At 53.0% G+C, this 12,685-nt stretch overlaps 1 protein-coding gene across 2 annotated transcripts; it reads right to left on the reverse strand.

Moving 5' to 3' along the window:
- Positions 1-684: 684 nt before the first annotated feature.
- NLE1 (notchless homolog 1) lies at positions 685-12,623 on the reverse strand. 2 transcript variants are annotated; one of them, XM_038158157.1, is made up of 13 exons: positions 12,156-12,623; positions 11,749-11,895; positions 11,449-11,666; positions 11,272-11,351; positions 10,936-11,012; positions 9,696-9,793; positions 8,161-8,353; positions 7,603-7,738; positions 7,311-7,357; positions 6,973-7,175; positions 5,927-6,086; positions 5,723-5,793; positions 685-5,263 (listed from the first exon to the last, which is right to left on the reverse strand). In XM_038158157.1, exons 1-13 carry the CDS (start codon positions 12,414-12,416, stop codon positions 5,251-5,253), a joined length of 1,704 nt encoding a protein of 567 aa, XP_038014085.1. In that variant the 5' UTR covers positions 12,417-12,623; the 3' UTR covers positions 685-5,250. The 2 variants fall into 2 exon arrangements, with proteins under 2 accessions (XP_038014085.1, XP_038014086.1); XM_038158158.1 differs by lacking the exon at positions 685-5,263 and having other exon boundaries at positions 5,739-5,854; positions 5,904-6,086.
- Between the last annotated feature and the right edge of the window lie 62 nt (positions 12,624-12,685).

Consider the following 12,685-nt stretch of genomic DNA (forward strand, 5'->3'; position numbering starts at 1 on the left):
GTCACCAGATCAAAATAGAGAGTGAGCAAAGAGCTCTGCAGTTGGGCCTCTCCCCATTCCTCACTTATCTCCCTTGGCTTTCCAACACTCCAAACCAGGAGCTGTGTGCCATGGCAGGACCTCCTCAGCTAAAGACTTCTCCACAGACAATGAACTTAGATGTAAAAAATATCCAGCAAGAGATTCTTAAGGAAAGATTGACACTTTTATGAAGGACATTTTAACTATCAGAGGAATCCTCAGAAATCTCTTTTGTGCCAAAGAGAACCAAAGGGCTTTAAAACCCCTCAGAACTGAATCCCCTCTTTATTTGATGAAATTTTCAGCTCCCACCCAAAATCCACCCATGGCACTACCCTGACAAACAACACCAAGAAAGTGGAGTTGACCAAAAATTTCAACAGCTCAGAACACCCTGTGGAAAGAATAAATGAGATGTAAAAATATTCCAAGTTAATCATAAATGGAAGTGTTGGTAGTAACAGACACTTTGTGATACGCTTCACAGTGTCCCTTTAAACCAGAAAAAAAACCCACAAGCCTCCATGTGTTAAATATTCTGATTCATAAAAATAATTTCCCTCAGAACTGGTTGTTTATTGCCATCCACCAATTCCCAGTTCCGTATTAATCCTCCCAGCGTCAGCATGTATCCTCACCCCAAAATCCATGGCACAAGCTACATTTTAGGGAAGCTGAAAAACAAATCCATTCAGAAGATGATAAAAGTCACAACAGCCATGACTAAGCCACCCATTCTGCATCACACTTGCGATCCGAGACACATTTCCCGACACATTTCCCTTCGGCAGCAGCACTGCCTCATGTCCTTTTGTCCTCCTAATGGTGCTGGAGCCCTGGAGCAGGTTTGTTTCAGCACAGCAAGGACAAACAGCCAGGAGCGGCAGCGAGGTTTGACCGGAATAACTAAACACCCTGCGCTGGGATCCGAGCGGCACCCGAGGGCTCCAACAGCGCTCGCTGGAGCCTGCGGGATTTGCATGCGGGTCACTCCTCCCAGCTGGATCCTTCACTGGCGGCTGCGGGAGCCTCTGCGTGTCGGTAACTCCGGCATCCACACTGCAAAGAACCTACAAACAGCACCTTCACTTGCTTTTGGTGCTGGAAGAGTTCAGAGGCAGAACGGACTGGATTCACCTTTCCCGAAGGGAGGCTCGTTGCCGGAGGTGTCGGGAGAGTGATGCAGGATAACCCCATGGGGGTCGTGCTGCTCTCACACACGGATATCCAGCACTTAGCCCTGTATCCTGCAGCACCACGGGGGTGCTCTGCTCTAACCGTGCAGCGGGACACTAAAACACCCAGTGCAGCTGCCTGATCCACCCCGATGATCCTTCAAAAACATGGAGCACTGTGTCCTGAGTCGGTTCATTTTTAACATCACGCTCTGCAGGAGCTGCAGCCCACTGAGAGACCACCAGCAACCCACAGTTCTGCAACCACCATTCACAGAGGGAAGAAAACGGAACAGCAGCACTGCAGATGGCTCTGGGGCTCCTTCCCAGCTGCACTACTTTGCTTCAAATTAGTCCCTCAGTTGTGAGCCAGGACTTCTGATCACAAGAGCAACACATCTAGGAAGGAATTAGCAACTTCCAGCTTGCTTGTCTGAGTGCAGAGAAGGATGCTTTCAGCTGGCAGCAGCTCCACAGAACAGAGACATCACTGCCCTGAATTTTCTTAACACCTTTCATCCTCAAAAGCACTAATGGACTTCACAGCAAGCCCTTCTCTGCCATACCACACCACCAAAATGCAGCCCTGAGGTAGAAACATCACGTGAATAATGCCTGGGCTGACCCAAAAAAAAAAGCAGAACAAGGCTGCTTTTCCTACTTTTCATGCAGAACAATGAATGAAGTTCATTTTCTTCCTATTCATTGAAAGATTTTTCTTGTCTCTCCCCAGGCTATAAACTTGCACATGGAAATTAAATCACAGACCTGGGAAAATATTCAAGAGATCATCTGAGTCGAACAGGACAGGAACATGTGGCTCCAAGGACCCAGGGAACACAACACACACTCCACTTGCATGGATAAGCAGGACACAGCCCCAAGTAAGAGTTTCCACATGGATTTTAAGGCCTCACTTATCTAAATCAGCTCCCAAAGGTAGGAATCTGACAGCATCCTGCTCACCTCAGAGCTGTCAACTTCACTCCAAGTGTTCTTACCATATCCTTTCTTCCCTCCCTCCATCACACTCAGGATTTCATTAGACAGGTAAACCTTCCTCAGAGCACTGGCACACTTCTCAGTCCTTATCACTACTGTCCTCCCATTGGGATTTGTAACAAAATTCATGGTGGCATCAGCTGAGCTTTTAAAGGAGAAAGTGTCAGAGGGTTCTGCAGGACACTTTCTGGCTATGCTTAAAATTATTCTTGTATTACCAGTGAAAAATAATGCCCTTGTGGTAAGAAAATCTGTGTGGGATGCTTAATGAGTAACTCAGGAGGAACTGGGCTGAAACATGGAAGCAGATCCCAGAATTCCTACCAAACAGCACGGGAAAAGCTCAGGCATTTCAGTAGGTTTTCTGTAAGGTTGGTGCCGCTGATCCCAGAAAAGCAATCACAAAGCTCCAGCCTACCTCCTAGATTTGTCCTTTAACACGAAGTAAAATCTCCCCCATTAATAATGCCATCAACCCAAATTTGCATCTGCAATTGCCCAAATTAGCTAATTAAAGCTCCCATCCCCAGCGTGGCAGAGCGAGGGAGGTCACGCGCTCGCTGCAGCTCCTGCCAAGCAGGAGCCAGCTCTGGAGGGAAGGGCAGCAGCTCTTCCTTCCCCAGGGCCTGAGCAGGCACTGACAGCAGCCAGGCCCGGGAAATGCCGCATTCAAATCAAACTGGGAGGGAGGAGTGGCAGGGAATTGCTTAGGAATACAGCTGGAACAGGGCCAGCTCTTAGTATGCATGGAGGCTGGTGCTGTATGAATGGTAAAAATAGCAGCAGATGCTTAGATAGGAAAATACAATTTGATTTACATGCAAAGCCATCAGAGAGCGTGGTTCAAAAATCTACCCGCTATCAGATCACAGGAAGATTAAAGCTGAGAGCTTATTTTGGTGTAAACTTAGTTGCAAGGCCCTCTCTTCAAGAGGTCTCCCTTCCCCTTGGAAAACCTTTCTGCTGCAGCATTAGAAAGGTGAGTTTTAATCAGGCTTTATGTCACAGAAGCAGAGTCTGAAGGGATGGCAAGGGCATGGTCAAAGGGCACAGTGACTGCTTTGGTTTGGAAATGTGGGCAAGGTTCACTGATATTTTAGGTACACCTACACACATGCACAGCCAAGCCTAGTTCCCACAGGCAGGGTTGTGTCCCTGAGCTCTGATACATCCCTGTCTCCAACACAAAACACACCATGGACTGACAGGGCACAGTGACCCTGAGCAGAACTCCAGGGGAGGAAGCAGAGAATGATTCTTCACTCAGGAAGAGCCACTTGCAACCAGGAGCTGCTGCTTGCAGCAAGTCAGACTTGGGGACAGAGCTGAACTCCCAAGGGTGGGTCATTTCCTTTAGCACAAGCACCTCAAAAAAATTGGAAACGAGGCAGGCTTCTTGGCTGTTACCAGTGACCTGCTCCTCTTCTCCCCAAGGGCAGGCTTACCAGCTGGTTTTAAACCACCCTGTCCCACATCTACCTCAGTGAATTACAAAAGGTTTTCTTTATGCAGATGGATGCAACCTGGCCTTCACTGCCAGCAGAAACCAGCTGGAGGAAGCAGCCTAATGCAAGAGCAGGTATGGGATACTGAGCTCTTCCCAAAGATCCCATAGAGATAGATCCCTGCTGACATGGCTGGCAGAAGGAGATACTCACAGGAACTACAAATTATCTTCTCATTCATATTAAAGATTTAACCCTTTGTTCCAGCCTTTGGCTCACCTGAACACTTGCAGACAAGCAAAAGGCCATTACTGCACAATCTTAATTCTCCAAAGCAATCCTGCCAGCAGGGATAAAATCCTAAAATGCATCTTCTGCAGCTGGGAAGCATCTGAGACCCAAACTCCTGTTCTGAGTCATAGTAATCACAGCATAGGAGGGCTATGGAGAATGTTTTGACCTTCATGCTAACCTACTGCAACTAAATCTGACAGTATAATTTCTGCTCCTTATTAATCACATCTTGATTTTCTCTGTTTCATAAGCATCCTGGAAATAAACACTTAGTCCAGGTCTATTCACCTCATGATGGCTGGAAGCCTGAACTGACTGATAAAAAGGCTCATAAGCAAACTTACAAATTCCCAGCTGACAGTGTGAATCCCTCTCACCCACTGGGCAAGAAAATGCACTTGAGAAATTCCAGAAGTAGCCAGCCCTGTGCAATGGAAGTATTGCTATTTTTTGTGTTGGTCCCAGCCCTGCTGTCGGCACGTATCCAGGGCAAGGGACAAGTGGCACCCAGAATTCCTGCTCCATTCTTCCCCACCCTGTCCTTCCTTCCCCCTGAGTCAGTGGTGGGTGGGTAATGGACACTCTCTCCCCTGTTCAGAGTCTCATTTTCCCATTCCCAAGAGCTGCTGAAACCTGAAAACTCAGCACAGCTCCAGCAGTCATTTCAAGTCCAGGCCTGTTGCACCCTGAACAATTAGCCAAGGAGTGATCTGCTGTGGATGCAGAGGATCACTGGCAGGTAATGCTCAGCACAGCCCACAGGGAAACGGGGCTGTGTGGAAAGGCAAAACCTTACTGGAATAACGAGAAGCCTCAAGTCCTCATTCTCAGCAGATCTTTGTCCCAGACATGCAGCCAAGCACAATTCTGCAATGGAAGGATGTGCTGAATTTTCCCATTTTTCTCTCTCTCTGAAGGCCATGCACAAGGACAACTCTCTCTGTTCCCACTAAAACCCTCTTCTCCACAGGATTCTTCACACAGCAAGAAAGGGCACAAGCAGTCTCCGCCCTTTGCTTGCCCCTTTCAGGACAATGGCTACTGTGAGGCTGAAATTCCAATAAAAAGCCAATTGAGATGGTGGCAGATGAGATATCCCTCCTGTGATGTTCAGAGGAAATCATCCTACAATGCACAGCTCTTAATAAGAACTAAAATTAAAATTTCCTTAAATAAATATAAGGAAAGAGTCCATGAGGAAGAGTTGCCAACGGGAACACGGAGCAGTGCTTGAGTCAATCTCTTCGTCCATCACCTTGGAGATCTCCCAGGACTGTGCTGAGGGCAGGACCAGCAGCTCCATGTCACTGTTCCTATCGACGCCATCTGGAAAGGGAAAGAGCTGCTGTGTCCCTGTGGTGGGGCACAGCTCTGCCGCGGGGCCCAGCAGGCACCAGGCAAGAGCAGCACCGCAGGGACCTGGGGTCACCAGCCACAGGCAAATGGCAACCAGCTCCCAGGAATTTGTCTGCATAACTGGGAGAGGGAAGAAGGTCAGAAAGGAAGACCTGACCAGCTGGTGCAACTGTTCCTTTCCCTCTCCAGGAGTCAAAATATCTGAGTCAAATTTCATCCTGACCGCTTGGCTGGAGAGGCTCTGCTTTCTAGTTATGTCCCAGCTGCAGCTCCTGCCCTGAGAGAGGTCAGGTCTCCCAGCTGGGATCTGACACAGTGCTCTCTGCAAGCAGATCATGCCTTAACCACACAGGTCTCTGCAAGGGCACTGTGGCTCTGAGGGACACACGGGGTAGCTGCAACACCCTCGTGTACAAACAGGTTACTCACATCCGCAAACACTTGTCCTTCCCTCCGCTCGCCACCCTCTGTCCGTCCGGGCTCCAGTCTGCTGCGTACACCTGGTGTGATGGAAATCAGTCACCTGTGCTGGGAGGAGGGTCACTCCTGCCTCCCAAACACCTCAGCTCCACCGGGCAGCTCAGGAGGGTCACTCCTGCCTCCCAAACACCTCAGCGCCACCGGGCAGCTCACCTCATCTGCGTGGCCAGGCAGATCGATGGCCAGTTTCCTTGTCTTGGCATCCCAGACCTTGAGGGTGCTGTCGCTGCTGCCGCTCACCAGCAAGCGGCTGTCGGCTGACCAGGCGATCTGGTACACGGCCGAGACGTGGCCCCTCAGTGACGTCAGGTACCTGGGGACAAGGACAGGCTGTCAGAGCACCAGGATTTGTTCAAACTTGCCCTTGCCTTCGTGTTTCTTGTCCACCAGCACAGTCACAGGATGCCCAGCACACTCCAGGCAATAATTGCTAGACAGACTCCATCCAAAAACTCTCCCAAGTGGGCTCAGAACCTTCTAGAGGATGCCTCCTCATCTCACCCCCTCAGACAAGAGACCCTTATCCAGCAGGCAACACTTCAGCCTCACTGCACAGGTGTGTCCTTCCCTCTTTCCCAAGCAGCCCAGATTTAGAAGGACCTTTAAAATCACTGACATGAAAGCCAAGCTCATGAGCTTTAAGGTTGGTTTGCAAGGGAGGACTGCTGCCTCCAAGAGCTCACCAATACTGCAGCTGAAAGTTAAAAGCTGGATTACAGGAGCATCCAAATACCAACAGCACTACTTGTAACTACAAGAATTTGCATCATCCAGAACAAGCTGTTCTCTGGCACAAGAACTGTTTAAACTGGGTCAGTCTCCAGTTCCCAACACACACATCTTCAGGAGATCACTGGAGTGGAACATCCCATCCCACCACAGCTGCGCCTGCCCTGGAGAACTGACCCTGCAGCAACAGGGTGTGCAAACAGGTGCCAGGCAGTGCTGTGGCTGAGTCACAGTGGGGCTGCACACACAGAGCCAAGCACAGACACCCTGACACAAGAAAAGCCAGACAAGACTTCCCAAGGGCAGAAAAAGGCAGAGGCAGCAGAGTGACTTTGTATGAGTTGAAGGTACAGAGATGCTGAACACACCAGGGAGCTGCTGGCAATGATCTGGGGCCCAGCCTTGTGTGCCCTGAGCATTACCCACAGACTCCATCCCAGCACCACCTCTAACAGAACAAACCAACTCACTTTCCTGTCCTACCATCCCAGAGCTTTATGGACTTGTCAAAGGAAGCACTAGCGATTATCCGGGTGTCTGGCGAGAACAGCACTTGGTTAATCAATGCCTGGTGGCCTGTCATTCTCTCGAGTGGCTTCTTGTCTTCTGCTGGTCTCCAAAGAAACAGGGTGAAATCATCTGACCCTGAGACAAGCCTTTCTGGTTCCTGGCCCTGAAAAAGGGATGAAAGAGCCCAAGTTTTGTACAAGCCAGGTGTGGAGAGCTTGGAAGCACACCTGTGTTGGCGTGTCCACTGCTTTCACCAGTGACAGTGTTAGAAGTGACAGCAGGGACAAAAGGGACTTACCCGGACCTGGTTGTACCTCTGCAGTGCCCTGTCTTTCAGTTCTGACACTGAAAAAGGGAAAAGGAGGGTGAAAGAGAGATTTGCAATCCTTAGATGAAAAGAAATTTTATAACCTTGTCATGCCAATTCCAATCCTGGCTCTGCAGTTTTAGCAGGAGCATTTGTGACCACTCAATTTGCCAGAGTGACCTCCCCATCCCCCAAACTGCTCCACCCTGGCATGGGCAAGAAAAACCTTGACTTCCAGCATGACCAGTCCTCCCCCAGCCTCCAACGTGGGTGCTGCACTCACAGGAGCCTCTGAGATCCTGGGGGTTGATGGTGGCCTCGGCCGGCTCGAAGGCGCCGGTGCGCAGAACGTAGTCGGTGCTCAGGGCCATGGTGTTCACCCAGTGAGCGTGGCCCTGCAGCGTGCGGCACAGGACCCCCTGGGGACAGAGCCACCCTCAGACAGGGACAGGACACAGCCGGGCTGCACAGCACCCACCAGGCTGCAGGGACACACCCCAAATTTCCAAACCTGCTTGCCCCAGCTGCAGGCAGGCTAAGTAAGCAGGGAAGACACAACGCTGTTGAGCTTCAGGAATCAGTTTCCCTTGCACAACACCCATCAGCTCAGGTTGCTGCAGGGATGTTTCCAGCTTTTAGCCCCATTTAATGCTCTTAAGGATGAAAACATCACACAACAGATTCCCCTTGCAAATGGTGCCAAGCAACAGGTCTGACAGGTCAGGAAGATACAGCAGCTCTGTTTTTCAGGGCACAAGCTGTGCCAGGAAGAGCAGACAAAGCTACCCCACAGAGCGCCCAGCTCCCTTTGCCAGCAGCCCAAGGGCACTCCCTCACTTACATCCTGGCTCCTCCAGACTTTGATGGTCCTGTCCTGGGAGGAGGAGTAGAGCAAGCCATCGCCCCCCCACTTCACACAGGTCACCGACTGCGTGTGGCTTGTGAGGATTTTGTCACACCTGCCCATCAGCGTGTCCCAGATGCGGATGCTGCAGTCCTTGGAGGCACTGGCCAGGTAACGGCACTCTGGGTTTCTGGGCAAAGAGATCAAATCCATTTGTGCAGCTCCTCTGAGCTCCTTCCCCACCAGCCCCAGAACTCCAGCAGGCAATAAAATGCAACTTTCTTCTGCCTTAAGATCAGAGAGAGGCCAGTCAGGGGCAGAGCACTGAGCTACAGAGAAGAAGGTCAGGGCAGAGAGGAGACAAACGCTTCCTCCAAACCAACTCCTGGGCTGCACATTGGAGAAATCAATCCAGGGTAAGCCTGACAGCTGAGGCCTTGGCAATGACCTTGCTTGCACAGCTTTAACCCACTGGCTAACGAGGTCACCACGAAGTGGCACCTTCCCTGGGCATGGACTGGAGAGAGCCCTGGGCAGGGGATGAGCCTCACACAGGGAGCACAGATCCATGGCATTGGGAATGTGTTGGATGTTCCCCTGCTTCTGCCACGCTTCATCTCCAGCCTGCGGACAGGGCTGAAAGGAACACTGTCCATCCACATCCATTGTGGCTCGGGGGACAAAATGAACACATCTGGAAGCAGCTGGCCACAACCCAGCAAGGACAGGGCAGCCACAACCCTCTGTCCTTTGCACATCTTTATCACTCTGCATGGTGGCACCAGCAGTGAGGAAGAGCACAGCCCCTCCCATTGCACTGGAACTGGCTGAAGAAAGAGAACTGCAGTCCCGGCAGGGTCATGTCTCTCCTCCCCATTTCCTCATCTTCCTTACCATCATTTTTTTGCTAATCCAGTTAATTGTCTGCAGATAGATGGAGCTTCCTGCCGGCAAATTCAATTTGCAGGGCTCTGCTCTGAAGGGGCCCTTTTTCTTTCTTTTTTATTTATTTCTGTAACATCTTGGATTAATGGCTACAACTGTCCCCTTCCACCCACCTCTCCCAGAGGGAGCTTTAGCTGATCGAAGGGATAAGGGGATTGTACAGTTAATCATCCCTGATGATAAACAAGCAGGATGACAGAGGCTAGCAGGATCAGGAGAGCAGAAAGGAGTGCTCTGCCCTTGGACACCACCAGGCTTCCCTGCTCCCACCTCAGCACTGCTGGAGCAGCACATCAGTGTTTGTCCAGCACCACAAAAGCAGTGTTTTCCACAGGCAGGTGTGGTTTTTTCCCAGGGGAAAAGAGACACAACCTAGCAGTGATTCCCCAGCAACTCCCGGGACTGTGAGCAGCAGCTGGGACTCCTGGCTCCCAGCTGCACACATTTTTCCCAGCTCACCTTGAGAGCTGTTCTGATGGGCTTTTTCCCGTAACAGGAGAAAGGCCAACAGGAGCAATGCCCTTCAGGTCAGGCTGCTCTTTTCCATAGGAGCAAAGGGGAAGGGCTGAGCTGGCCCCTTCACTTACATGTGGAGCGGTTCCCAGCACAGACATGTGATCCATTTGGAGTGGCCAGAGAGCACCCGGCCGATCTGGCTGCCAGTGGCTGGGTCCCAGAGGAAGATCTGTCCAAGAGAGGAAGCACGAGGGTCACGTCAGGCCACAGACATCATGTGAATCCCAGAGACGCTGGAGCTCCATTTAGAAAGCAGAGGTGTCCTTGGGATCGTGTCTGCACTCGCAGGCAGCAGCAGGGGAAGGGGGCTGGATGCCTTTCCAAATCCCTGCAGCAATCAGCTGACACCCAAAAGAATGAGACCTGACTGCCCTCCTGTCTGCCTACAGCACTGCTGCTACAAAGTTATCTAACTCAACTCAAAAACGATGCAGTCCCCAAAGAGCCACCCCCTGCCAGAGACTCAGGGAGTGTTTGCAGAGCACAGTGAAAGCCACAGCTAAACGCTGCTGATTATCGGATGCTGTGGGTGGGACACATGCTGGTTTTCTCTTGTTGATTCTCTCTCTACATAAATGTTCATCTTAAGAGCCAAGGCATTAGTCATCTCCTACTTAAGAACCTAGGAGAAATAACAGGCAGCTCTCTGGGTTCAATTAAAGGCAGACCAGCACCACACCATGGCCGAGCCACTCTGGCCCAGGACATTTCCTTGGGATTGGCATCGCAACTTCGGCAGCTCTGTGAGTGCTGTCATTGCTCCCAGACCATTCAAAGGACAGAGACAGCAACTGTCCCTCAGGAGTTCAGCTCCCACTTAACCACACACTCCTGCTTCTCCAGGCATTTCTGCACTTCAAGCACACCAACTCTGCCCCACAGCGAGGGCTGAACTCCTTTCACACTTGTGCAAGAGGGAATTTGGCCGTGTCTGTGTGGGAACACTGTGACCAGGCTGCTGCTGCACGGCTGGATCACGCCAACAGCAGCCCTGACCCATCCTCACTCCAGACACCTCCCTCGTGATGGAGCTGCCTGCCAATGACCACATGCAAAGCCTGGACTCTTTCCTGGACAGAGGGAAAAGCATCTGCCACAAGACAGCAGGACTCAGCAGCAAGAGCTCCCCAAGGTGACAATGCCAGAGCACTGCCTGGCACAGAGAGGCTTCTCTCAATACCGTGACACAGCCACACACAAAGCTCCTCTGGAGAACGGGAATCCTGCTCCAAACAATGGGATACGCCCCTGAAGAAATGAGAAACACCCCTAATCCCCCCCAGCCCCATGCTGAGGGAGCCCCATGTGTACCTGGCTGTTCTTGCAGCCCGAGGCCAGTTTCTTGCCATCAGGTGACCAAGCGATGCTGAGCACCCAGTGCCGGTGACCTGGCAGAGAGAGCACGAGTGGGTGTGAGTGGACAGCTGGGACTGTCCCCTGTGTCCCAGCAGGAAGCCACTCTGTGCTCCTCCTGGCCAGCCCCCTTCTTCCACTTTGCCAGAGAGAGTTACTCCCTCCCCAGGCTGCAGTCCCAGCCCGGGCAGCTCAGACAGCGCCAGGCTCTGCTCTGCTTGTCCCCCAGGCAGACAGGGGGTCTGTGAGGGAGGGGGGTCACGGGCTGCCCTCCTGGCACACCCCAGCACCCACCTTTGGCCGTGAACTGCGGCGTTTCCGTGCTGAGGTCCCAGAAGCGGACAGTGGTGTCTCCAGAGCCGCTCGCCAGGTACCTGGGAGAGGAGGAACAGCTCAGCACAGTGTCCCCAGGACAGGACAACGGCAGCTGCCGCCTTGCCCCGATCCCCGCCTGCAGCCACATCCTCGTACTTTCCCGTGGGGCTGAAAGCCACCGAGATGACAGCCTCCGTGTGTCCCTCCAGGGAACTGGTGCAGCGTGTCACCGCCCGCACCCTGAACACCGCCTGCGGCTGGTAGATGATGTCCAGGACCTTCTCTGTCTCCACGCTCTGCCCTGCCAGGGTCTTCTCCAGCGACGCCACGATCTCGGCATCGTGGACGAAGAAGGCCAAAGGCACCGGCTCATCCTGCGGGAGAAAGGCAGGCGAGGTAGCGAGGGGCGGCGCCGGGTCGGGCTGGAGGCGCTGGGGAGTTGGGAAGGGATCTCACCTTCTGTAGGAGCGCGTTGCAAACCAACTGCAGCTTGTCCGGAGTGATGGTGACCGGGACGTCGAAGGGGGAGCCCAAGCACTCCCCTGCTTCATCGCGGAACTGGATCAGGAGCCGCTGAACATCCTCCTCGTCCGGCGACATGTTCTGCGGGACAGCGGGCTCAGTGCCGGCAATCCCAGCGGGCGGCGGGCACAGCCCCCCCACCCCGGCAGCGACACCCGCCTGGGGAGAAGGAACCTCTGCAGGGGGACCCCGCGTAGGGCCCGTGGGAGGCAGAAACACCCCGCACTGAGCAGGAGCCGCGCGGGGGAACCCCAGGAGAGGGCGAGGAGACCCCGAGCGCCGCAGCACTCCCACCCCTGCGGCTCCCAGGTGCTGCCCATCCCTGCCCCGCTCCTGCCCACCTCGGTGCCGGTGCCGGTGCCGCTCACCGCGGCCATGTGCGCGCCCGCCCCACGTGGGCCGGAAGCGGGCGGGGAGCGCCCCGAGCGCGGCGCTGCTGCCCCCTGGCGGCCGGCGGGGAGCGCCGCTCTCGCCCCGGGGCCGCGGGTTCGAGGCCGCGCAGGGACAACTCCCGCGGGTGGATCGCAAAACGACTCGGGATGGGCCGAGCCTCCCGCTCTCAATCCGGCCCACGGTTTAAGGAAACGCTGAGCAATACCCATACCCAAATAATCTGGGAGATGTAATCCCTGAACATGCCCAGGATTACTAGGGATCCTGCCCAGGGGGGAAACTGAGGCAGGGGTGCACTAAAATAGGCAAGAGTTTAGTGTGGTTCAATACTTCAGGACCAACCCCTGTCCCTTTACATCTTTCCCAGCCCCACTTCTGCCATGTCCTGTGATTGAACAACTTATTTACTATTTAAATAAGAATTAATCTTATTGACCACACTGCCATTAACATAATCCATTAAGAAACGTGGGCAAAA

The sequence above is a fragment of the Motacilla alba genome, chromosome 19 (assembly GCF_015832195.1).
Source record: "Motacilla alba alba isolate MOTALB_02 chromosome 19, Motacilla_alba_V1.0_pri, whole genome shotgun sequence".
NCBI classification, from domain to species: Eukaryota; Metazoa; Chordata; class Aves; order Passeriformes; family Motacillidae; genus Motacilla; species Motacilla alba.